The following is a 25,894-nucleotide window of genomic DNA, read 5'->3' as shown; positions in this document are numbered from 1 at the left end:
GTGCATTTCTGCACCTGCACCTGTTTGCTCACCTTCATAGAGTGTTTCCTGGGCCCCTCCAAGATCCTACAGATCACAAGTCCTCTTTGTGCTGCAGAGCAGCTCCCTGTGACTATGGCTGTTCTTAACCGTCACCCATCCCCAATAAGAGCGTTTTCTTCTCTTCCAACGCCCACACTTCCTGTGCATCTTTTTTCATTTCCCCAGCCAATACTTTTATCTCAGTGGTTAGCACCAACTCCTAATTTTCATATTTTGTTTAATTTTTTGTCTGGATTTCATAATATTTCAAACTTGGTTTCTCTTCTGAGATATTTAAACTAAAAGAGCATAGATTTAGACTAGATATAAGGAAGAAATATTTTATTATGAAAGTGGTGAGGCACTGAAACAGGTTGCTCAGAGAAGTTATGGAAGCTCCATCCCTGGAAATATTCAAGGTCAGGTTGGATGGGGCTCTGAGCAACCTGGTCTAGTGGAAAGTGTCCCTGTCCATGGCAGGGGGTTAGAACTAGATGATCTTCCAACCCAAACCATTCTATGATTCTGTGATTTTTAGATTCATCCTGTTTTCTTTGAGTTACTGCAGTTTCCTGCTCTGTTGTCTCACACTGAATAGAAGCCATTGAGCTCTGGTGAGTTACTATTACACCTAGTCTGAGGGAAATGCACCACTTATGATCGAATAATGGGTTCCATCACTCAGCAGTTTCTAAATGTTATCAAGTTCTCGCTCAAACATCTTTAATTGTATGTAGAAAGATCCATAAGCTGATGAATACATATGCTGTTAACCATACTAATTTCAAAGAGTTTTTAGACCAACAAATACAATGAGTGGATTGGTAGCAGTCATAATAATACACAAGTTTCAGAAAGTTGAAGGTATAAAAGCTTGATTGCATCCTGCCATGGAAACTATTTGTACACCTGAAAAGCATCTTTAGGGAAGTTGAAAATTATGATGAAGCCCCCTAGATAGGACTCTTGGTGCTAAAGAAACCACTATCAAAAGGATTAGTCTCTTGATTATGTGTTCTAATGGAAAGATGAACAAGGATTTTGCTTTCCTCCAAGTAAAATGCTTTGGTTACCAAAACATGAAAAAGGAGCAGACAAACAAATGCAGTCAAGGGAAAAAAAGAAAAATAAATCTATGTGCTACTGCAGGCATAAAACAAGTATCTGCCATCTGCAGCACACACACTCAACAGCTCAGAGAAGAATCAGCCCCTAAAGAGTGATATAGTGTGAGGCAAAAAGCTGACCTAACTAATAACTGGAGGAAATCACTAAAATCAAAGAGGTTTACCACCAAAGTGCAGCTACTGCAGATAGATCAAGAGAGGGCACATGGATCCATTTCTCTCAAACAGAGTCTGCTTCTGACCACCTGCCACCTTTGTGGCCTTCTCCACACTGTAACCGTGACACAGCTCTTCCTTCTTCATCCAAGCAAACCCAGGTGATTGCTCTCCTTGTCCCAGGCACACCTGCTCCAAGGTGTATTGCCTGGCACCCGAATTACTTCAAATCAGGCAACTTAATGGTTTATGTTACTTGGCTTTCAGTAGTGAGAGCTGACACGTTTCAGCAGTGGAAAATGATTTCCTAATCTGTGTGGTACCAAAAATGACTGGGTGATGCAGGACTCATAGGAAACCTCCTGGCACACCATCCACCATCGCTGCTAAGTCCTGAGGGAATATTTTCACCTCAAGCCTGCTGGGAACCTGGCAGAGACAGTTCTTCACTTCGAAACTGCGAAGAGGCCCCTCAGAATAAATTTGTCGGGGGATGAACTGCAGAGAAAAGTCTCAGAATTAATTTATTGACCGGGGTGTGAGGCCAGCGGCCCGCGCGGGGGGGGATGTCCCCTCCTCCGGAACGCCGCGCTCGGGGCGCTGTTTCCGGGCGGGAGGGAGGGAAGGCAGGCGAGGGGCGGGTTTGGGCGCTGCACCGGCGGGCGGCCCGTGGTCCCTCTGCGGCTCCGGGATCCCGATCCAGGGACAGCACAGGAGTGAGGATGAACCTGGAGCGGCTCAGGAAGCGCGTGCGGCACTACATCGACCAGGTAAGCGCCCGGCGGGGGCAGCGGGGCAAGGGGCGGCGGGCCCGCGGGCTTTCCCCGAGGAAAAGGCGCTCTCGGCGCGGCTCCCGCGGGGAGAGAGACTGGGGCGGGGCGAGCAGCGGTGCCGGGCTCTGCGGCGGCGGAGAGGGTGCTAATTTTGTAATTATGCCCCATTTTCCCTGGAAGGGGAGGGAGTGGCAGTGGGAGAGGGGTGCGGCGGGCCGGAAGCGCCGCCTGTGCGGTCTCCAGTGGGAGCCGGGGCCTCCTGGTGGGTTTTCCTGGTGCCTTCCTCGCGTGGAGTAGGAGGAGGGGGAAGAGGACAGCCGGCTGTAGAGTAGCTATGAAACGAAGGCATATTTTCAGGATCTCGCCCCGCCGGGTTGTGCAAGCTGTGCCGGGCTTACCTGGGGTAGGAGACGGCCCGAGGTTGCACCAGGGGAGGCTCAGTTTGGATATTAGAAAAAAAAAAATCGCTTCACTGAAACCGTGGTTAAGCATCGGAACAGGCTCCCCAGGGAAAGTGATGGAGTCACCAAACCTGGGAGTGTTCAAAAACTGAGCGGACGTGGCACTTGGCCACGTTGTTTAATTGTCACAGTGGAGTTCAGTCAGCGGTTGGACTTGATCTCGGAGGTCTTTTCCAAACTTAATGGTTATATGATCATTGCAAGGGGGAATGGATTCAAAATAAAAGAGCGTACGTTTATATGATATATTGGGAAAAAATTCTTTACTGTGAGGGAGGTGAGGCACTGGGACAGGTTGCTGAGAAAAGTTGTGGATGCCCCATCCCTGAAAGTGTTCAAGGCCAGGTTGCATGGGGCTTTGAGCAACCAGGAATGGTCAAAATAATCCAGGGAAACTAACACCAAAAGAATACTAATTATTTTTGTCATGCTTTTACAGCAGCAGTATCAAAGTGCCCTGTTTTGGGCCGACAAAGTAGCTTCACTCTCTCATGGTAAGTGGTTACTTTAATCTTTGTTTTTATTAACTTCTTTCTGATAGTGTTCTGTTTTGAAGGTTTTGTAATAAATAATTGGATAAATCTTGTAGTTCTGAGTTTGGTGTAAGTCCTTTTTTGTGATCTTTGGAATGGTATTTTTCCAAATAGAGCAGAGCTCATCTTCCTTCCCTTTTGAACTTTGTGCTAAAATTAATGTTTGGTGAAACCTTAAGGTTTGCCTACCTTAAGAATCAAAAAGGAAAAAAGCAAAAGATACAAGAGACCATGCTGGTTTCCTGCAGGACTCATGATTGTCCTAGGTGACAAGTAGACTGCAGGTTTACAGAGGGAGATGATGCTGGTTGCCAATGTCTGTCTGTGGCCATGGGCCAGTTACACTTAAAATGATTCTGGGGGCTTGATCCCACAAAGCCTTTGGTTGCCAATAAAGTAGGAGGGTACTAAGCTGTCCTTAATCGTAACATCAAGCTGCAGAAGGCTAGTGCTTTCATTGTTCATAGGTACCCACTGATCTTTTTTTTTGAGAAAGACAATTTTGGATTGGTTTTTTTTCTGCCCTGTGTCCAAGGGCAGGGTAACTTGTAACTGCTGCTTTTTTTAGATCTGTATCATTGTATCACTGTCTCCTTCTCATGTCAAACCTCTAGAATGACATTCTTTGTATTCACTGTCCAGTGCACTATCTGATGTCTTCAAAGTTAAAATCTGATTATTTTTTCATTTTAGTCTCTCAATAGTAGATGAGTTGTTTATACATATTTATATATAAAAATAAAACTTTATAACTCATTAGAATGCTGGAATAGGGAAAAACTACTTCTCTAGTGAAGCAAAATTGAATATTCTTTATGAAAGTGTTTAAAGATATATTGTAATTTAATGGTTTATAATTTGTTCTTTTATTTTAGAGGAACCACAAGATATTTACTGGTTGGCCCAATGTCTTTACCTAACAGCTCAGTATCACAGGGCAGCACATGCCCTTCGATCACGTAAGTTGGATAAGGTAAGTCATTTTAGTCAAAGAATTACTAATGTTAGCCCTCTTTTAAACCTCTGCTGCTAACCACAGGGACTTCTTCGATCAGAGGATAACATTTATGGGAAAAGTAATTTAAAAAACCTGCATGATATAGTTTATATGGCCCTGCATGATGTAGGTTATATGGCCCCCTTTATATTGGTCAGATTGAAAGTGTTTCCCCAGATAGGGTCCCAGAAAAGAGAAGGGGTCCAAGGATGTAACTGCAGTAGGTATGGGAAGGTGGAGTGCAACTTCAGATGTAATTGTTTCAATTGTCCTTCCACTCTGATAATGAGTGGGGAAGGCAACAGTGAATTAAATGTCCTTTGAGAGTTTAGTAGTAGAGAAAATGTTACAGACTTAGTCATGTTGGTCAGGAAAGACTTTTGGTGGCAAAAGGGGTGAAGAGGCCATAGAAGTGAAAAAAGAGAGAGCAAAACGGAGTCTAGCAGTGTAAGCAAACATGCTTTCTCTTTGTAACTGTTATGTATGAAACTTCTCTTTCAGTTATATGAAGCGTGTCGCTACCTTGCAGCTAGATGTCATGTGAGTACACATTTTAACCACTATTCGAAACAAACCAAATTAAATAAAAGACACATCTTGGGAAGATTAGGTACCTGAAAGGCAATGTAGACGTTTATATTCACTGGAATAGCAGGTTTAAATTTTGTGACAGTTGATTTCATTCTTTAACTTGCGGTGTATTTGATTACTGTGGTATCCATTCTGGTACTACTCTGAAGAAATCCAACTGACTTTTTTTCCAGGAAATACTCCTCTAATATTTTGAGGGGGAAGAACATGAACCTTTTTTGTCTCATGTCTTCATGTTTTCATTTTTGATTGGTTGGTTGTAATCTGACCACAAGAGATGTGATTTATGGTCGTATAACTATAGTTAATAGCTTTATGCATCTGTATAAAATGGGATACATAAATAGTGAAATGCGGTGCTTTCACAGAGACAGCTGAATCAATTGGTAGATTAAATGTAGACATAGAATAATGTACAGCTTATAGAATAAGATGATGGTAGTTTATTAAAGCTTGTGTTAATTGTTTTTAGGAGCATATCCATTTCTCTGACTGCATAATGCTGAATAATAGATTTTTCTGGAGGTGCTCATTTTATATTTTTTTTTGCATATTATAAGTGACCAGTAAAACAGTTGACTGCAATTATAAAATGACATATGGCCAATTAAGTATATGCATGCATGAAAAACGTGCTGATAAAATTAAAACTGGTTGTTACAATCTGTGCCTTTGAAACATGATGCTGTGTTTATTGTTGCTTTATGTACAGATTATTCAAAACCCAACCTTGTTTTTTACATGTACATGTTTGGTTAGTATGCTGCAAAAGAGCATCAACAGGCCCTGGATATTCTTGATATGGAGGAGCCAATCAACAAACGACTTTTTGAAAAGTACTTGAAGGATGAAAGCGGATTGAAAGATTCTACCACAGACTGGGAGATGTCACAATCCTCTGTAAGTGACAGTATTTAAACAAATATTTTTATAACTGAGAAAAAAATGTGTGAAGTTAGAAAGTGACTTTACAGCTGTTGAATCTGAAAGTGCGTTTTAAGCTTCCTTTTTCAGATAACATAATTTTTAAAAATGCTGAATTATTCTCTTTTCAGTCACAGGTCATGTGTTAACTTCCTGTATGGAAGTAACTTGGTTTGCAAAAATAAAGAGTGCTCTTTGACAACTTCCCATAAATTATTTGCAGACACTTTGCAGGAACTTCATGATCTAGCATTGGTTTTTACAGTCTTTTATCTCTGTGCTGCAATTTCAATCTTGATAATGTGAGCTAACCTTTCTTTCAACTGGGCTGCAGGTTCTGAGATAACAAAGCAAGTTTTCTTCTCCTCTGGTTATTTTTAATGAAATACTTCATAATCACTCAAGTGTTATTCTCAGTGGAACATTTTTGATCACACTTCTGAAAACTATGGGATGTAAAGGTGAAGTTTTTGAAGCTCAGTGAGAAAATCCTGCATAGGCAGGCAGTTAAAATGGATTGGTACCACATGTTGGCTGAATGGTCTGTGAAGAGTCTTCAGTTTCAGAGTTACAAATTGAAATTTATTAGCTGACACTACAGTGAAGATGATTGATAGGTGATGTTTTCCCTGTAAGACTGAAGTAGCGAAGTGAGTTAAATTGTTGATGTGGACTGATTTTGAATGCTGATATAACGGTTTCTAAGGAGAAGTAGCTTAGACTACATGACTGTGGTGCATCTATTTGTTGGGAGTATTTAAACTACCACTACAAGCAAAGGAAGAAGTCTCAGCTTTGGCTGTTTATTCTTGCTCCCTGTTTCACGATACTCTGGCCCTGGTGTTTCATTGGCTGATTATTAAAGTAAATTGGGAAACTCTTTTGACTGAAAAGTAATCCAGCCAAAAAACTCGACTTTGTCAGTCTTTACCTTCAGAAATGCTTGTGATAATGCAGTTCACTAGGAAGAGAATGGGTTTGGTTTGCCAAAGGAGAGAACTACTGAAATGGGTACTGCCACAAGAAATATTAGCTCAAACTTCTCCCTAGTTTGCACAGACGCTACAGACTGAGTGACTGATCTCTGAGCTGGTTACAGTGTTACTACTTTAAAAGTCTCCTGAGGTTTATTTGTTGTTGATGCAGCTGCTCTGTTTCTGATGCGGGAACTCAGAGAGTCTGTCTGTTTAGTCTGGTGATAGAGATGGATAATGTGCTAACCTTCTCTTTTGCTGGCACTTCTGTGGCCTTCTGACTGTACTGAATACAGATCTAGGGAATTTTGAAAGAACATGTTAGTTACTAGACATTTTAGCACAACTGTGCTAATAATAATCTTTCACTGCTTTAATTTCTGGAACATTTTTGTTTTGGATTGAAAGGAGGGATATATGTTTCTGCTAAGAAGAGTTGAGTCCACAGATTTGACCTTTTTCATGTCTTGCATGAAATATGTGGTTTAATGGTCAACAAAGAATTGCTTTTAGAAGTGATAGTTTCTCTGTGAGTATAATTAGCTTACAACTCAGTATCAGAGAGCTGGATGCCAGAAGTAGAAAAGATAAACTCTATCCTTCTATTGCTTATTTCAAGCATGTGTTTGTTAGATAACCTGACAGAGCATTCTTTTGAAATTTTTTGAGATAGCAGAAACATTTTTTTATTTAAAAACAGCACTAGAAAACCAGGTTCTATCATGCATGAAATGCTTTTTACTTTCCAGGTAGCCCATTTGATTTGTGCTCAAAACCAAATGGTAAACATTGATTCAGTCTCTGACTTCCAGTCCTGCTTTTCCACCAGATCAAGAGCTCTATATGCCTTTTGCGAGGGAAGATCTATGATGCTTTGGATAATAGAGCCCTGGCAACTTACAGCTACAAAGAGGCCTTGAAGCTTGATGTTTACTGCTTTGAAGCATTTGATCTTTTAACGTCACACCATATGCTGACAGCACAAGAAGGTTTGGATAGAAGTATTTCTCAAGTACAAGTAAAATTTACCTGCTTTCCCAATATATGTTTTCCTAGATAAAAATTAAAGCCATAAGACAAATAGCAGACTTCAAAATAATAATTCAAATAATAGAAAATGTATGAAATGAGTGAAAATTACGATCTGTGCAAATTTGCATTTGAACTTTTCTTTTTCAGTCTTGCAGTGCTAAGAGCTGAAAGAAACAAAGTAGCCCAGCATTCCTGTTTGTGAGCTCTGGAAGCTCTCATGCCCTTTGTCCAGCCTAAACAATGTTTTTACCTGTATTCTCAACTTCATAGCTTTGAATCCATGAAACCCTACTGGTGTTTGCTTAGTTATAGCAGGCATTGGTTAACAGAGCATTCTGAGTGATAAAATTTGACATGTAGAGTACATGAAAACAGTGGTGTGTTATCTTCATTAAATTTTATTTAACAGTGTAGAAGGAAAAACTGAGAATCCAATCCTTAATTTCCATCATTAGTAGTATTATCTGTTTCAGTGTATCAGTGCTGTTATCTTCCTTGTAGTTGGGATGAGCAGCATAAAATTCTTTGCATCTCTTAAGTTCTTAAAATGTTGTATCTTGCTGTTTATTCTGTAATATGACCACTTCAATTGTTTTTAATTCCTCTAGAAAAAGAACTTCTTGAATCTCTACCTCTTAGTAGACAATGTACAGAAGAAGAGCAGGAATTGCTTCACTTTTTATTTGAGAATAAATTGAAAAAGGTAAATCCCCAAACTTACTAAAAAGATGGAGAATTGATTGAAAGTCTTGACTTTGGGTGTAAATTTTCTTGTATCCCATTTATTGTGAACATTGAAATAAATGAAGGCTTTGTAATTTTTGGCTATTTTAAAATTTTTAATACAGTAGATATCACTTGTTTTCAGGTGTGGTGACAACTTGAAATTCTGATTTATGTTTTTTAGACTTTATTTCTCGAGAAACTTCTATGCGAAGAAAAAGAGCATTAATAATGTAGACAAAATGTCAGTATACTCGATATAGCAACATCATTCCAGACTTTCTTTTTTCCAAAGATAATGTGAGAGTACTGAAAACCAACTATGTATTGCTCATTATTAACTTCTACAGCCTACACTTAAGATATTGACCCTGGCAAACATCTTTCATGTTCTAAATGAGCTTTCAAGTACATTGTAAAGAAGCATTTTACCAAATACCTGTTTTATGGACTTTCAGTTTAAAAATTTAAATTTTAAGAACTTTAATGCTTCTTAAATATTCTTTTAGCACTAAAAATATTAATATTTAGATCATGTGATTTTTAGATTGGTTTTTGTTTCACGTGATGTTTCTTTTCTCTTTCAGTATAATAAGCCCAGTGAAACACTGATTCCTGAATCAGTAGATGGTCTTCAAGAAAACCTAGATGTGGTGGTATCCTTAGCTGAAAGACATTATTATAACTGTGATTTCAAAATGTGTTACAAACTTACTTCAGTGTAAGTATACAAAGCAACTTTTAGGGTTTTTTTCCTCATATCTGAAGTGTAATAATTTTGCTTGGACTTATAGCCAATATTGTTGTTCAATGGATTGACATACATAACAGTTTGATATGTATTTCAGAATATATGTTATATATGTTTCAGGTATTTAAAATGTGTAGCTTGTGTCTGGCAAGACACATTATTTTTATAATATGTACCAGAAGTATCCAAAGCAAAACTCCATTTAATCAGCACTGTGCTGCACTTCCCTTCATCCATCCTCTTCCTTTCTCTGGCACCTTCAGTTTTGTTTGCTCTCTACCTACTTCTTGTTTGGTCTTTGTAATGAGCAGGTTTTAATCAGTTGGTTAGTTAGGAAGTATGATTTCTCCGGCTGATTAAGAGTTATGATGTCATTAATAATAATATATTATTAATTTTAAAAGTTAGCATGTTATTTCTAATTTTGATGGGCCGAGTGTATCAGTTGTTATATAGCCTGGGCATACACTGCTGCTCAGTTGTCAGAAGGGTCAGAACACCACCCTCGTTTGCTTCTCAGCTACTGTAAATCTGAACATGTGGTTGCGTTTCTGAATGCCACAGGAAACAAAATTCTACAACCGAGCAAAATCTGATTCCTAAGGCATACTGCCTAGTGCTAAGCTCAGGAAGTTGAGGACTATTGCTTGAAAGTTGCTGTCAATATATATGGAAAAGATGAAGAGAAATGTTGTTGCTTGCTGTCTGGTAGTTAAATTTGAAGTGACCTGCAAATAAAAGTGCATTGTATTCTGATTTTCTAATTGTATATTCAGCTTGACAGAATTTTCTGTTTTCCTCTTTTGTTAAGCTAAATTAATTGTTATTTTTCTGGTCTGAAGAGAGTCTTTATTATGCCATTAATAGTTACCTCCTAGTCACAAATAGTTTTCTTTGCCTAAAGTGGTAATTAACTGGAACATTACGTACTATAAAGGCAGCTTGCATATAACACATTAAATTTTTTGAAATGTGCATTGCAGATTTTGTTTTAATTTTTTCTTTTAGAGTTATGGAAAAAGATCCCTTCCATGCAAATTGTTTACCTGTACATATAGGGACACTTGTGGAGCTTAATAAAGCAAATGGTAAGAAATCCAACATTTTAATATGAGTCAACAGAATACTGTAAAGCCTCAATTTTAATAAAGAATTAAAGATGCCAAGTAACCCCCTTATGTACCATTTGAAACATTACATATATTTTTCTTCCTACTTGCAGTTTCAAGAAAACAGTGGTAACTGGAAAAGAAGGGAATTTCAGAGCTGACAGCGGGATTCGGGGGGAAGTAGTTGTGCAAAGAGTCTTTATTCATTCATGATCATGAGTGTCAGTGTCTCTTAACCACTGGACTATGTAGCCAGGAGGACAGTGAGCTACACTCCCCCATTCCTGTGTTTTGATTTCTGTTTTGAGGTGATCTTTGTAGAGTATCTGGGTGTACTTTTTCTGCTGAAAAATAAATTATATTAATTTAAACCAGAAAGAATTCTTCAGCAGTTGTGTATGCTTAGGTGGACATGCTTATCCTGTGTTAGAAAAAATTCTAGACTCTCCTTGCCTCGCTGTTGTGAAGGCCTGTTTAGTTCAAACAAGTTAATAATCATGCAACACCTTTGTTGGAATTACCATAATAGCTTATTTGCAGCTGGGATGGCTTTTTCTTATTTCAGGCTGCATATAAACATCCAAATCAAAGCTTGAATGTCTTTAAAACCAAATGGAAAATACAATAAATAGAGCTCATACCAGTGCAGGCTCTCAGAGGATGGTGCATTATATGTATGCAAATAGGTCATTAGGAGTACTAGCATTTCTTGGTGATTAGTGAATGTACTTCTCAGTTATTTTACAGTTAACTACATCTGAAAGTCAGGCTAGTGATCTGCTTGTTCTTCTAAGTCTGCCTCAAGAAGCATTTTGTAAATAAGTTGGTATTTTTTAAGCCTGTTTTAATATTTGATTTTTCTGGAGCTGAGAATTGATGCAAAGTGCTCTAGGACAGTCTCATCAGTTTAAGAGCACTGTGCTCTGAAGAAATAGAAATTTTACGTACCATAATGCTATTTCTTTTGAAACCATATAGGCAATAGAATTGTTACCCTGTATCTGATTACTGCAGCTATTGTCAGAAAATCTGTATTAAGTTATTCCAATAAGTAGAATTATTATTTTTATTAGAAAAGTAATCACTTAGAATTATTCTAAGTAATATAATAATTTATTTGCTTTTGTCCTATTTTCAGCATATTAATGCACAGGACTCTACTTTGAAATGGATCTAGCCAGTATGTTATACCTTTTAGATGTAGAAAGTTCAATAGTGTTTTACCTTGACAAGGTACATTCAAGTGTAATACTACAGGCATTTATTTTAATGTATGTTAATGACCTAAGTTGTTGCAGAATTCTTAAGGGGTGGGAAGCATAGCTGCTTATTTGTGTGCCGTGAATACTTATGGGTTGTTTTGGTTGGGTTTTTTTTAGTTAATTGCAAAACCAAATCTCTTTTGAGGCAGTTTGAAGCATTACCACTGAACAGAAAATATTTTTGTTTACTTGTGAATTAATAATGTTGAATGTTCTGGATATTTTGTATGGAAAGCTGAAAGACTTGAAACATCTTAATGTTTTACCATGTTTTAATTTTCTTTTCTTGTTTCTTTCCACTATGTGTAGAGCTTTTCTATCTTTCTCACAAACTGGTGGACTTGTACCCAAATAATCCTGTAAGTTGTTCTAAGCCTTCATTGCCTAGTAGTTTTTTTAGGTGAAAGCGTGTACAAGGTGTAATGTAATAGTCAGTTTGAGCAACAGAATTCAAAATCTGTTTCTGGATGAAGGTTGTAAAAATGGTTCACTTCTTTTTATTTTCTATGCATTGTAATTTTCTTATACCAAGGTTCTTTTTTTAAAACAAAGTATCTGTAAAAGGTATTCAGTGTGAGTTACTAACTTTGAATAAAAATTTAAAACATATGCTGCAGTAATAAAAATCTACGCGTCTCTGAGAAACCTTTTTCAGGGTTTGATCACCTTCACAGTGAAAATTAGTTTTCTTTGACTCAATCTGAATTTCTCATGTTGCAACTTCTACTCATTGCTTCCCATCCTGTCACTGCACCCATGTGAGAGTCTGGCTCTGTCTTCTGTATTCCTTATCATTAGATAATTGAAGACAGCTTTCCACTTAGCTTTCTCTTTGAGAGCTGAACAAGCCCCAGTTAAAGAGTTACATGCCAGCATGTATCATCAAATAATTTGAAGAGTTGACTGTGATTTCAGTGCAAATGTTCCTGACTTCTCTATTATCCGTTCCTCTCTTTTGATGTTTCACTAAAATGACTGTGATATATCTAATAATATTCTGTTTTGATTTTAATGTGTAGGTGTCATGGTTTGCAGTAGGATGCTACTATCTCATGGTTGGCCACAAAAATGAACATGCTAGAAGATATCTCAGGTAATTTTTTTTCCTGTTGCTCATTTGCTAAATAAATATTTAATGTTTGTGATTGTTTGCAAGCTCGTAAACAGAACCCTCATTAAACTGGTTACTAGTGAAATATTCCTTTTGTTGCCACCATTTTTTTGATATGGCAATTTAGATTTCATCCATCTAGATACTTTAAAAATGATGGAGACTGATGCGGCATCTCTTTTGGCAGTCACCTGGCTGTTATGGGCAGTGTAGTCCCTGCATTCACTCATGCTGCCAAGCTAACTACAGCTAGGTAATCAGGCCTCAGTCCTTAGTTTGAGGACATTCAGGCATTCTCCCGGGCTCAGGTTTCATATCTGAAAGGAAAGAATTAGATAGAAAATTCTGACACTTGGCTGTCTACTTTTTTCTGTGCACAAGCAACTGTGGACTTTTTAAGTTTGGTCAATGCTCTTTCCTGTAGGTCTCCTGTATATGTAGTGAATATCAGCACTGGAGAGCAGGAATTTGCTGTGAAGTAGGGCATTTGTTTTGGTGCTGTAAGCTTAAACTGAGAAGGCATAAATCAACCTGTAAGACTTTCATTTTTCTTCTTGAGACCTTTATAGACAATAAAGGTAAAGATGAGTTAGTTATTTAGACTTTTTAAATGCCTGATTATTATGAGTAAACTGTTTAAATTCCTGACAAGTATCAATGTGAAGTTCTTCAAGAAGCTTTCCTGAGTGACATAGGTGGTTTTGGTGGTGAAATAAAAACCATCTTTAAATCTATAAGCATCCTTAGCCAGAAAGAAAGGGTCTATAGATGTGTTGAAGAGAAAACCAAACAAAAAAAAAACCACAAACAAAACATCAGAATTCAGAGTAGTTCTGGCAATAAGAACAAGAGGTCTGGTAAAAGTGAAATTGTAACAAGAGGCTTAAATTTCTGGGAGAAGAATGATAGTGTACAGCTAACAAGGCTGGGACAAGTGTGGGCTATGCAGTGGTTTTCAGAAAAGAAACTCAAAGACACACTTGAATACCCAAGTATGTCATGGGTGGCAAAATGCAAGTGTCTGAGTATGTGAAATTTTGTCCCAGGAGACAGAGAACACACCATTCTCTAGGAGCTGTGATGAGAAATAGTGAGTTTAACTGTGGCAAACAAAATTTAGATTAAATGTTAGGAAAAAAAATGAAGCGTTTAAGGATAGGTAAGCAATAGAATAGATTACTTGTGGAGCATGTAGGATCTCCATGTCAGAAGCTTTTAAGAAAAGACGGGGCACATTTGTCATGAGCTGTTTAGTTACGAATGCCCTTGCCTTCAGACTCAGAAAATAATCTATACAGCTTCCTAATGTTCCTGTCAAGTCCATCTTTCTGTAAAGACTCTAGAGTGCAGTCCTGATGCTCAGGTTGCAGTTTTCAGCTTGAGACTTGAGTGACGTACTTCCCTGATGCATGGCCTGTGGTGTGACAAATACTTGTCGTCTTCAAGGCTAGAACAATTATATAGCAAAATTTCAACACGCAATTCAACCTAAGTGTTCATTTGGTATTTTCATATCCTGCTTGTGAAACTTAGATTTTTTTAGAATATACTTATTTTCAAATTTATAGCTAGGATTTTGCAATACATTATGAGTCACTACTAATGTTTTTTGTATTTTATTCAATTTGCCTACTATATAACTGTTTATGTTCAATAATATCAAATAATTCTGCTGTCCATGAACAGTAGTAGAAATAATACAATAATGAATTCATGACAGTATGTGAACTTCTAAGTGCTAAAGAGTTTGAACTTTTAAAATTAACTTTGTTTACCCTTGGTCATTACAGGTGATTTCTTAACAGATACCTAACTTTGTGACACAGCATTGCTATCTAAGCAGTCATCTGAAGCAGGTGAAATTTAATTTCAGGTGTGTTTGCTTGTGTTTTAGCAAAGCTACTACACTTGAGCGAACCTATGGACCTGCATGGATAGCATATGGGCATTCATTTGCAGTTGAGAGTGAGCACGACCAAGCAATGGCTGCCTATTTCACAGCTGCACAGCTCATGAAAGGGTATGTAAAAAATGTCATATTCGGGAATATCCATATCCATAGATAGTGTACAATATTGACTTATATCCCTTGAAACAATATGTGGAAGCAATACATTTGCAATAGTTATCTGTTAGAGAACAACAACAACAAAAAAATAATTTAATTATCTGCATTTAGCTGCATTATTTGTGATTGCTGTTGTGATTTTGTAAGTTCTAAAGTCAAGATTTATATTTAAGTAATCTATGTTCTACCTGACAGTTCTATGAAATTTGTGAATCATGGTTGTTACACCAGGTCATCCACTGCTGTATAGTAATATCTTAAACAGCTCTTTCATGCTGTGGGAGAAGGTTGTAAAATGAGTCATGGACTAATGTAATATTGCATATAAAACTGTTGTATTTGAGTGTGGTTATTGGTAGATGTAATCTCTTTAATTATTGCTTCTTCCATATTCTATTTGTAAATTAAACGTACGAAGGAAACTAGAGAAAAAACCCTCAGAACTAACTTAAGCACTGAGAAAATACATGTAATTCCAGAGCAGGTTATAGTCATGTATTAGAGTTTAAATTCTTGTCAATAACTTACAGGGATGTAAAATCTTTCAAACTTCCCTTTAGGTTAATAGTCCATTTAAATCAGCTTTTACTTGGTTGTACATAAACATATGCAAACACAATTGGCATTTCTTTATAGTTTGCAACTCCATTCCTGGTAATGACACAAAAACAAACACGCAATTTGTTTTATGGGTTTTTTAGGTGTCATTTGCCGATGCTCTACATTGGACTGGAATACGGTTTGACCAACAACTCCAAGTTAGCTGAACGGTTTTTCAGCCAAGCTTTAAGCATTGCACCTGAAGATCCTTTTGTTATGCATGAAGTCGGAGTGGTAGCATTTCAAAATGGAGAGTAAGCTTGCAAAATATGATTAAATACTATCCTAAACATGAATTATTCTGAAGTGTAATGTGTCAGTATATCTACTTAAGTACTTACTTTGAGCTATAGTGTCTTTTGGTTCTAGTCTAGATGGTGTTTACCCTAAACCTTTGCTTTCTACATTGTTCTTCTTGTTTAAGATTGAACAAAGACAGAATTTAATGCTTGAGGAGCATGCAAAGATGAATATTACCTTCCATGTGCCAGTCATTATGTAGTTGCATGCCTGAAGGCATCTGTCTGCACACATGCTATAAAATTTTGTACAGCAAAACATTTTGTCAGCTCAGGAAGTTCCAAATATATTCTGGAAAAAAACCTAACAGTTCTATGAAGTGTTTAGTCAATATACTTGGTTTGATTCTGAGTTTTTAAACTTTGTCTTGTTACTTCTTAGGACCACAATGCAAAATATAGCCAAGTGTAAATGACTGTGTTTTACATCTAATTCCATTCATACAATGAAATAATGTCAGAGAACTCTTCCTTGTAATATAGTTTTCTCATACTGCTAATGAAAACTCTTCACTAATTTACTTTTCTTTCTCCCTACCCCCTCAATTCTTAGCTGGAAGACTGCAGAAAAGTGGTTCCTTGATGCACTGGAAAAAATCAAAGCTATTGGAAATGAGGTATTTTTCCTACTAACATACAGGATTATAAATCTGTAAAACTCTAGCAAATTCTATAATGTCTTGTGACAATTTATGTTGTTCTTATTTTGAGTTAAAAGCAATACAATATAAATTTGACTTTAAAACTTGGACCATCTCCTTGTAATTGTGTGTGTTGGGTTTTTAGAGGAGAATTGTCATATATCATCTTCAGTGCTACAGGAAAAGACAAAAAGTATTTTTCTGTATGAAATTAAAAGAAAAATAAGCACTGACTGGGGAGTGAAATCCAGGTCTTATTCTCAGACCTGGGTCTTAGAAGAACAATTGCTCTTGACTGAGGGTGGAGCTGGGTACACATATGACGATGCTTTCTGCTACCTTAAGTATGAGCTATTTCTTGAATGACTTCCACTTTTGTGGGGTCATAATCCTGTAGGTTTAGATTTGTTTTCTTTCTCCCAGATAGAGACACTGACTAGGAATGCGTTCAGGGATGCTTAACTAACTTTCCTGAAACTAACCAAAATAATCACTAGCAGAAGGTTTGTTGGGAAATGTAGTTCAGGTGCTTTTGTGAATCAAAAGTTGACCATTACAACCCTGATTCCTCACGCTGGAGTACAAATAAATGTGTACCTATTGGCAGTAATGGTTATTTGTATGATATCATCTTGTCTAGAGAAACTCAAGATGCCTTAATGAAAACAGTACCACCTTGTGACAGACTTCTTGTGAATTTTAAGATAGGTTTTCTGAATTTTTAGCTTAAATTTAGTTAATGAGGACATCACCTCATGCTACTGTGTTAACAAATCGTCTCCTATCAATATAAGGAAATTGCTTCTAGAGCACAGTAAACTATAAAGTGGAAAGTGCTGAAGAACTAAAAATCTTCATGTGGACAAGGCACATATTTACTAAAACAAACTGCGCAGCTACTAATTTATATGCTCACCAATATATGAATGGGCTTGTTTTGTTTTAGTTAAAGCTGTAATGTTGTTCATGGAAATGCCATAAGGTTTGTAGACCAGACTCAAATTTATGTGTATGCATAAATTCTTTTCTATGTGGCATTTTTCATGTTTATGAGAAGTACTAAATACCAGCAATCTGTAAACACACAAATGAATATTTAGAATTAGTGTGGGAAACACCTAAAATAAGTAGAGATTCAGAAGATAGTATTATATTATTATAAATCACAAATTCATAATGCAAAAGCTCAATTTATTTTTAATTTCAGTGAAAAGCATTTTAAGGATTTTGTTGGCTCAGATTGTCTTCTGTGTTCCTCATAAATGAGCTAATTTATGTAGAGCAGATGAAGTGAGACCATGGAGAAGACAGCAAAAAGACCTTCAGTATTCATGATTGTTTTACAAATACCTAATTTGAGCGGGTCTTTGGTGCTCCTAGCTAAGAGTCTTTTTAGTTAAGTAGAAAACAAGTTCTATTTGGTTTGCACCCAAGTTTTAATTGGCTTTGGGGAATGGATAAAATAGAAAAATGAGTTATTGAATAAAGGTTTGGGGTTTAAATGTGTGTTTTGTAAAGAATTTAAAATGTTCCTGATATTTTTCTTGGTCATAAATAAAATGCCTTATTCATTTGTATGTTTGGGGGTTTTTTAAAGTAGACAAATTTAGTTATAGTCTGAGGAGCTGCAGTTATTTGAATTGCTGCATTATTTTGCAGGTGACAGTTGATAAGTGGGAGCCTTTATTGAACAACTTAGGACATGTCTGCAGAAAACTCAAGTAAGCAGAGACTACTGGAGCTGCATTTTTCTGTAATGCTGCAAAAATGTGCTTTCTCTCTCATTTATATCAAGATTATCTACCACATGAGAACAGTGTAGAAATACCCTATAAGAAGATGATACTCTAAATCAGCTTATGAATGTAAATACATTAATCGCCCCTTATATCCTGTTTACCACACACAAGTTAAAGTCCTTAATATAAAAGCCTATCCTTAATTATTGATTCTTATTAGATAGAGATTTGATCATAGGCTTTTAGATCTTTGTATGGGTGTGAATTTTAGCTGTCTGCTGTCTCAGTCCTCATATATTAGAATATGTCCACTGATTTAATTAACATAAAGGTGGTTTTGTGCCAATTAATTGCTTGGTTTAGTACTTACTTTTCCTTATTGAAGTGAAATATTTAGTCACATTAACACAGCAAGGAAATATTACTTTATGTTTTTTTAGAACAAAACTATTTCATTTTATATTTCCATTCCATGAACAGCAAAAGTGCAAAGTACCTGTGCAAACTTTAACAGTTTTAACACAGAGACATGTTTTCTCATTAATTACCTTAATCTGACTTTAACCAGTGTTTTCTTTTATTCGATCAATGCCATATTTGTTGCTCTTTTTTTAGTGTCACGGTTTTAATCGCCCAGTTGGTGTATACTGTAATTTTTTTTCAAAGCTGCTAATGAGAATGTGATTATGGTAGATGAAAGTTGTACTTCTGCTTTGGCTTTGGTAGTAATTGCTTTGTGCTCGAATTGCCAATTAGTCTTCATTTTCATTATAAAATAAGAACGTATAATAGTTACTCCTTGTGCCAAGATCAAACAAAAGGCACTGCTTCTGGAATCTGTTCATGAGTATAATTGCAGGGTTTTTTCAAATACTTGTTTTGTTTATGATTACTTTTGTCTTTTTTTTTTTAATTTCTACAGTAAGTTAGTAACTGCTTACATCACTCTTTGTACAACTTGCATTGTAGTATTTGTTCAGGTTCAGAAATCAAACCTAATATATTTTTGCATCATTGTAAACCATCTTTCAAGAAAATCAAGTTGAGAATTTAGGCACCTCTACATATGCTTTGAAAACTTAAAAATTATGTAATAACTAATTTAGTAGAGCTTTTAATACATGATATGGCTATTATGAAACAACTTACTGGAGATATGACTACTCACTAATATTAAGGGGTTGTAATTTGAAAGCAGCATATTAAAATATAGTGGTAGTCAATTGGACATGTGAATACTATGAGTGAAAATAAAATTGCAATCATGAAAGGGTTGTGCAGCAAGCAAACAGTTGCATAATTTTTCTGCCTCGATTGTTACTTGATGCCCTCTAACAACTTCATGTGTTGCTGTTTACATAATTTCATTATCACTATAGTCATTAAAATTTGTTGTGAGTAGGCAACTGCTGTCTTTCTTTTTAACAATGTGGAACTGGGATGTCAAATGTGACAATTTAATTTCTCAGAGTGATGTCATAGTGTACATTTAATCCTTGTTTTATAAAATAACAAATGTAAAAATCAGTCTAATTAATAGATAATTTTCAAAGAAAAGGTGACTGGTATTTGAAAGAAATTATGGGTATGTGTAAACCTCCTTTTTTGATAGAGAGTATAGCCAAGTATTGACAAGAGTACCAGTCTATGCAGCACAGGCTTCTGAAATTTCTGCCCAGAGAGCTTTTCTCAGTTTGAATGTTGCATGATTTAGTCTCGTATTGCTCCATCGCTCCCCCTGGGGGGCAAATGAAAGCTACAGAAAGCAAGCCAATGTTACAATGAGCAGCATTAAGCATGTAAAGCAATTTACCATATCAAATGGCTAAGATCATCTCCAAATGGGGCCTCCTGTAGGCAGCTGTTTTGCTACGTAAGGAGAACAATGATTTCTCAATTACACTGAGGAAGAAAATTGTCAATATCTATGAGTCTTTTGTACATTCTGTTATGTTCAGAGTATAAAGCAATAATTTTTAAGTTCTGGCACAATTGTGTTCCACTTACTAATCAATCTTCTGTATTTAACCCTAACAGGAAGTATGAAGAAGCACTGGAATACCATCGCCAGGCTCTAGTATTAATTCCTCAGAATGCTTCTACTTACTCTGCCATTGGCTACATACACAGCTTAATGGGCAACTTTGAAAGCGCAATCGACTATTTTCATACGGTACGTAACTGCCTTCAATTAAAGTGCTGGTCACAGATTCTCTAATTTACCTCTTTCATTCTGGTTTAGGTTTGGAACAGAGAACTAGCATTTTTCCCAGCCTCCAAATTACTGTTTATTTTATAATCTTAATTTTTTTAAAAAATAGCTTCTGAAGTTTTCTACTGATTAGGTTAAAAAATGGCCACTTTGGCAAACTTTGACTGTCATTATTGCAGTTTACATTTCATGTACATAAGCTTGTCATGCAGCTGAAGTAATTTCAAATACTTCCAACCCATGCCTTAAAGGAGAAATTTTACAGTAAGTAAACAGCAACATATGTTATATCTCATGATTTTTGAATGCTTCTCTGTCTGTATTTATATCCTTTTCTGGTTTTGCTTCAGTGCTTTGCTTGCTTGCTGCTTCAGACAGTTCATGTGATGGTGTTATTTGAGTTGTGCAATGTTTTGCTTTTAGAGTGAAGACTATGCTCAGATAGCACTGTGGAACAACAAAATAACAAACTGAACTATTGCAGATTTAAGATGTAAATTTGCTACTGTTTTATTTGCTACTAAATACTTTTCACTGTTTTTTTAATAGGCCCTTGGTCTCAGGAGGGATGACACATTTTCAGTCACAATGCTTGGACACTGCATAGAAATGTACATTGGTGATTCTGAAGCCTACATTGGTAAGTCTTTAACCTACGTGACTCTTAATCATCGAGTCCTTTGAGAGGAGTGTTATTCCTATGTCAAGAAAGACTGTCTACCACTACCTCATCAACTTACAAAGCAGAGTATGCCTTTGTTTGGATTTTTTTGTTTGGATTTTTTTGCTGTTTTTTTAATGGCTAAATGATGCAGAATTTAACAGAAATTGCAGATGTGCAGATGACCACTGTTTTTTGTGAGCATCATGACAGTAAATTCTTACCAGCATAAAGAAAGGAAACAATTTATCATTGAAGGTTTTGATGATTTCTTTTATAGAAAATGTTGATTTGTGGCAGCTTAGACACCAAAGGGAATAAGGAAAAAAATAAAATAGAGGTATAGAGTTAGGAAATCAGAGCACTAGTGCTAATGCTGCTGTAGAGCAAGGCATTTTCACCATGTTAAAACTTGGCTCTGTGGAGACAGGATAAATTCTTCTGACTCCAAAAATACAGCTTTACATATGGTAACCAGATAAAGGGCTTCATAATTGTAATACGTTATATTGCCATAGTTTTAAATTTTCTGTGAAAGTTTTCTGCCCCCTCCCCCACAACTTTTATAGTGACAGATGTCTGCTTCATTGAACTTAGTGTTTTATCTGTAGTCAACACAGTTGATGTTCTGTCAAGCATGTTAAGAAGGCTGAAGCCTTAAAAGCCATCTATGTGCTCTACTGCTTTTCCAGCAGATTTTTTGCACAATTGAAGCAGATGTTTCTTCTCAATATTGTCTTTCTCCATATGTAGTCATTTAATACATCTGGAAGAACCATGCAGCCATGTGATATGCATTAATACAAACCAAGCTGTGTGTAACTTAAACAAGAAAAAAAGCCCCTTGGAGAATTGGGAAGGGAATTGGCAATTACGTCTCATAACAGACTTTTGAATCTGAGTTGTGCTTCTTCTATTATGCTTTTTTCAAAAAGGAGGCTGCTGGATTTTTTCAGAACAACTCTATTCATCTTCAGTCATTAAACAGCAACAGTTCCCTGATGGTCTGAAAGCAAAGGATTATAGTAGTTTCTGGATAACAGTTTCTTTGAGAGATGTTTTTGGGAGTGTTCATTTGGAATAAACTAATGGTTTGTCTGTTTTCCTAGGAACAGAGATCAAAGACAAATTAAGATGTTATGACTTTGATGTACACACAGTGAAGACATTAAAGAACATAATTTCACCTCCTTGGGATTTCAGAGAATTCGACATAGAAAGACAAACTCTGGATGAAAGTGGCATAGTAACATTAGAGACATCAAATCAAAGGAAAAGTACAGATACCAGTCGCCCACTGGAAGAAACATTTGAGATTGAAATGAATGAAAGTGATATGATGTTAGAAACGTCAATGTCAGACCATAGTACGTGACCATAAATACTGGTAGAGAGTTCATTTTGTCTAAGTGTAGTATGTTTGTTTTAGCATTTTTGTTTTGGTGTTAAACTTTCAAGAATTTGCTATTTTTTATATGAATTCAAATGACTATGTACTTAACACTGGGAGTTTTATAGTTTCTACTTTATAAATATTCCTTTCCTGATAGCACTCTCATGAATCCCCATCTGGATCCAGAAGACTTCATTGCATCGATGCAGGCCATATACATAGTACTGTAGTATACAGGGTATTGGCTATTTTGCACATGTCCGTGCATTACTGAACATGAGTTCAGGTTTTAGACACTACTGCACTTTAAAATTCAAGGGTATTGAGTGCAGAAAAGCTCGTGGAGGAGTCTCTGTTTTAACAGCAATTGCACACACTCTCACTGTTGAAATCTGGTTGGGTCTAGGCGATCCCATTGCTTTCATATGAGCACCAACACAGGAGTGTAGAGAAGTCTGGTTCTGTCCCAGGGACAGTGGAAATTCTGCTATGGCTTCACGGAGGGAATTGGAGGTGCCCAAGTTTCCCTTCCATACGTTGAAACATAGGGATTAGGGTCTGCATCGAGTCTGCATTCTATACCAATCCTGTATTCTTAGATGCGAGAAAGTAAGGTGAACAAAAATGTTTTACTTCCTAGTTCTAAAGTACTTCACACACGTTCTCCTGAAAAATATGGGATGAGCCATGAGTCTTAAGTGGAAAAGTATCCAAGGAGAGTGTTGGGAAAATTAATCATTTAGGAAGCATATGCATCTCCTGGCCACCATCAGGTCTTTCTCCTTCATTGTGGCTGGCAAAAAAGTTCATACAGAGAAATTTATTTTCTTTTGGAACCTGGTAGTTTGTGTGTGGCTCAGTTGACTTCTTTGAGGTAAACTGGGGGTTTTTCCTGGACACTCTTGAAGCCTTTATAATGAGTGTGTCTCAACAGCTACTCTATTAGGCAGGTCTCATCCTTTAAAGAATCTTTTGATGGTTATTTTTACATCTGTGCTTATGTAACCTGAATGATTGTAACCAGGGCCATATCACTTATAAAGTTACATCAAAGGCTTGTTGTTGCACACAGAGCAGCCAGAAGGATATTCCCAATAGATTCTCAAAGAGCCAAACTCCTTTTTCTCTAGAACATTATTATTTTTAATCCAGCATATGTGAATCTAGTTTTCTACTAAGACATTGTGGCAATTTCTACATGGAAGTTGGAAAAACAGTCTTCTAGCAAATCAGGCCTTACTGTCAGACATGGATATAAATCTTGCATTGTTTCCTTTTTTCTATGTTACTACTATTTTCATTGACAAATAGCTTTAAAGATTGATAAAAGTTGATATTTCTTCCTGCACTGTCCAGTTACGATCTGATGGTATGTTGGCTGTGATGGCAATACAGGTTTATAGTATTCCTCCTTGCCTGTAGGAATCTACTTACCCCTGTGCTGCTTCCTCAGCTGTGGTAGTAGAAATGTTTGTTTGGTGATGATGTGAATGAAATCAGGGAACTGGACCGGCATTTTAAAACATTTTCTAGATCTGATCAATTCTCAGGTTCAAAGAGAGCAAGCCACTGGTGTGTTACTTGTCATCAGTGGGGCAGAATGGTAGGAATGGGAAGAAACAGATGGAATAGCGAGAATGGGCATTGCTGTAAAGGCAGCATATCATGACACTGTGCCTTGACATGTATCTGCTAGAGGTTTTGGGGCTGGCTTTTGCTAGCCTTCATTTATTTGTATTAAAAGTTACCTAGAAAGAAATGTATGCAAAGTGCCCTACATCATGAGCAACATTTCTGGATGTTAGAGAAATTCTTGATATGGCTTGGCTTGGCTTGGCTCCCAGTCCTTTAGGCAGCTACAGTTAGGTTAGAGCTTGTGTTTTCTGATGTGTGTCTCAGACAGAACTTTAGGGAAAGTTTCTCTCTCCTCATTTCTCTTCTGTTCAATGTTTTGATCTGCTCTTGTTCTGTCCAAATCCCTGCTATTGTACTGGCAGCTCCTGCTTGCTCTAGTCTTCTGCACCTCACAGCACCTGTCCTGCTCCAGTCCTGCTCTTGCCTGGACTCTGCTTCTTAGATAGTGCTTGGTGCCCTTCTGGGTTATTATGACATTCACCCTGGCTCTAGTTAAACTGAGTATTGTCCTTGGCCTCATGAGGCCTTTGGTTATTAATTTTGGCGTGACTTGACCTCAGATTCTTGATTCTTGCTTCAAGTCATTGCCTCTTGGCTTTGGCTGCTTGGTACAAGGATCCAGGACTGTCAGGTTGGGTGACTTATCAGTATGCCCCCAAAAGAGACATCCTTACTCTGTCCCATAACTTCATCTCTCTCTTGAAAGGATCAGTCTTGTCCTGGAGTGGGGAGACCTGGCTGTTACCTTAAAGGTTTTCAGAATAGATATGAAAACCCACAAGATATTTCTGCTGCCAATGCTCCAACAGTTCCATCGTAGGTACTGCTGCCTAAAAGATTTGAGGAGGAATAACGTTAGCTGAGTTGGTCAGAGCATGGTGCTAATAATACCAAGGTTGTGGGTTCGGTCCCCATATGGGCCATTCACTGAAAGAGTTGGACTTGATGATCCTTTTGGGTTTCTTCCAACTCAGAAGATTCTGTGATTTCAGTTTCCTCAGCCAATGCCACCTGCTTGTATTATTCCACATCAGATCATATATTTCCTTTGTGCTGTGGACAGCTGTTTGAGGACCAACAATGCAGCAGGATCTGAAGATTTGCAATGACCCTGTGTATTCTGATTAAATTGCAGGCATTTTGCTGCTTTTGTCTAGTTTCCATAGCTCTACATGAGTCTCTGTGTTGATAAATGCATGGTATATCCATACTTTGGAAGTACTTTGCTACACTTCTGCCACCAAGCCTAGGAGATATAGTCCAAGATATTCTAACTCACACAGGCATTGCAGGAAACTTTGGATTTAGACATTGCAAAATTTGTTGATTGCAATCTAGGACTGAGTAACCCTTCGTTTGATTGATGGGTCAGTACTTAGAATAATCATAGAATCATGGGATGGTTTGGGTTGGAAGGGACCTTAAAGATCACCTAGTTCTAACTCCTCTGCCATGGGCAGCGGCACCTTCAACTAGACTGCGTTACTCAGAGCCTCATCCATCCTGCCCTTGAACACTTCCAGGGATGGGGCATCCACAACTTCTCTGGGCAAACTGTTCCAGTGCCTCACCACCCTTCCATTACCCACCCTAAATTTCCCCTCTTTCCGTTTGTACTTCCGTTTGTACCACCACCGTTCCTGATGAAGCCAGTCAGAAAGACAGGGAGGCATTGTCCAGAAAAGCTCCCGTACCTGCTGCCCGGCCACGGAGGCTGGAGCTGACGGTGCATTCCTGCGTCCGGGCGCTGCTGCTTCATTTTGACAGAACCACCCGAGTCCTGGGCTGATGGAAGTAACGAGTAATGGACTCTTTTCCCCATTCCCACTCTTTTGTCCCCAGGACCTGGCTACCTCTCTTCCCTGCATCTTAAGGCTGTGGGTAACACACTCCCGGGTGTCCGTGTCCGTCCCGCCTGCGGCCGCTGTGACAAGGCACCCGCGAGTTAGGGAGGGACCATGAGAGCAGATGAACGGGCACACTTCTCCGTCCTCCCCTGCCCATCGGCTCAGTGGGAGCCCTGTGGGGTTCCGAGAAATCCGGGGATGGGAAGGGGGACGACAACTGCGCCCCCGCTGAGGGGCTGAGGCGGGGGAGCCTC

General features: G+C 37.6%; 1 protein-coding gene across 1 annotated transcript; it reads left to right on the top strand.

Moving 5' to 3' along the window:
• The first annotated feature begins 1,937 nt into the window (after positions 1–1,937).
• CDC16 (cell division cycle 16) lies at positions 1,938–22,164 on the top strand. Its single transcript, XM_027675023.1, has 18 exons — positions 1,938–2,074; positions 2,978–3,032; positions 3,947–4,044; positions 4,570–4,608; positions 5,419–5,559; positions 7,387–7,546; positions 8,198–8,292; positions 8,900–9,033; positions 10,072–10,151; positions 11,744–11,793; positions 12,454–12,527; positions 14,440–14,565; positions 15,315–15,467; positions 16,066–16,129; positions 17,813–17,874; positions 19,930–20,065; positions 20,654–20,744; positions 21,875–22,164. Exons 1-18 carry the CDS (start codon positions 2,027–2,029, stop codon positions 22,138–22,140), a joined length of 1,872 nt encoding a protein of 623 aa, XP_027530824.1. The 5' UTR covers positions 1,938–2,026; the 3' UTR covers positions 22,141–22,164.
• Positions 22,165–25,894: the final 3,730 nt, after the last annotated feature.

The sequence above is a fragment of the Neopelma chrysocephalum genome, unplaced genomic scaffold (genome assembly GCF_003984885.1).
Source record: "Neopelma chrysocephalum unplaced genomic scaffold, ASM398488v2 Primary Assembly neopelma1_25, whole genome shotgun sequence".
Taxonomy (NCBI): domain Eukaryota; kingdom Metazoa; phylum Chordata; class Aves; order Passeriformes; family Pipridae; genus Neopelma; species Neopelma chrysocephalum.
This window is presented reverse-complemented; position numbering and strand designations above follow the sequence as displayed.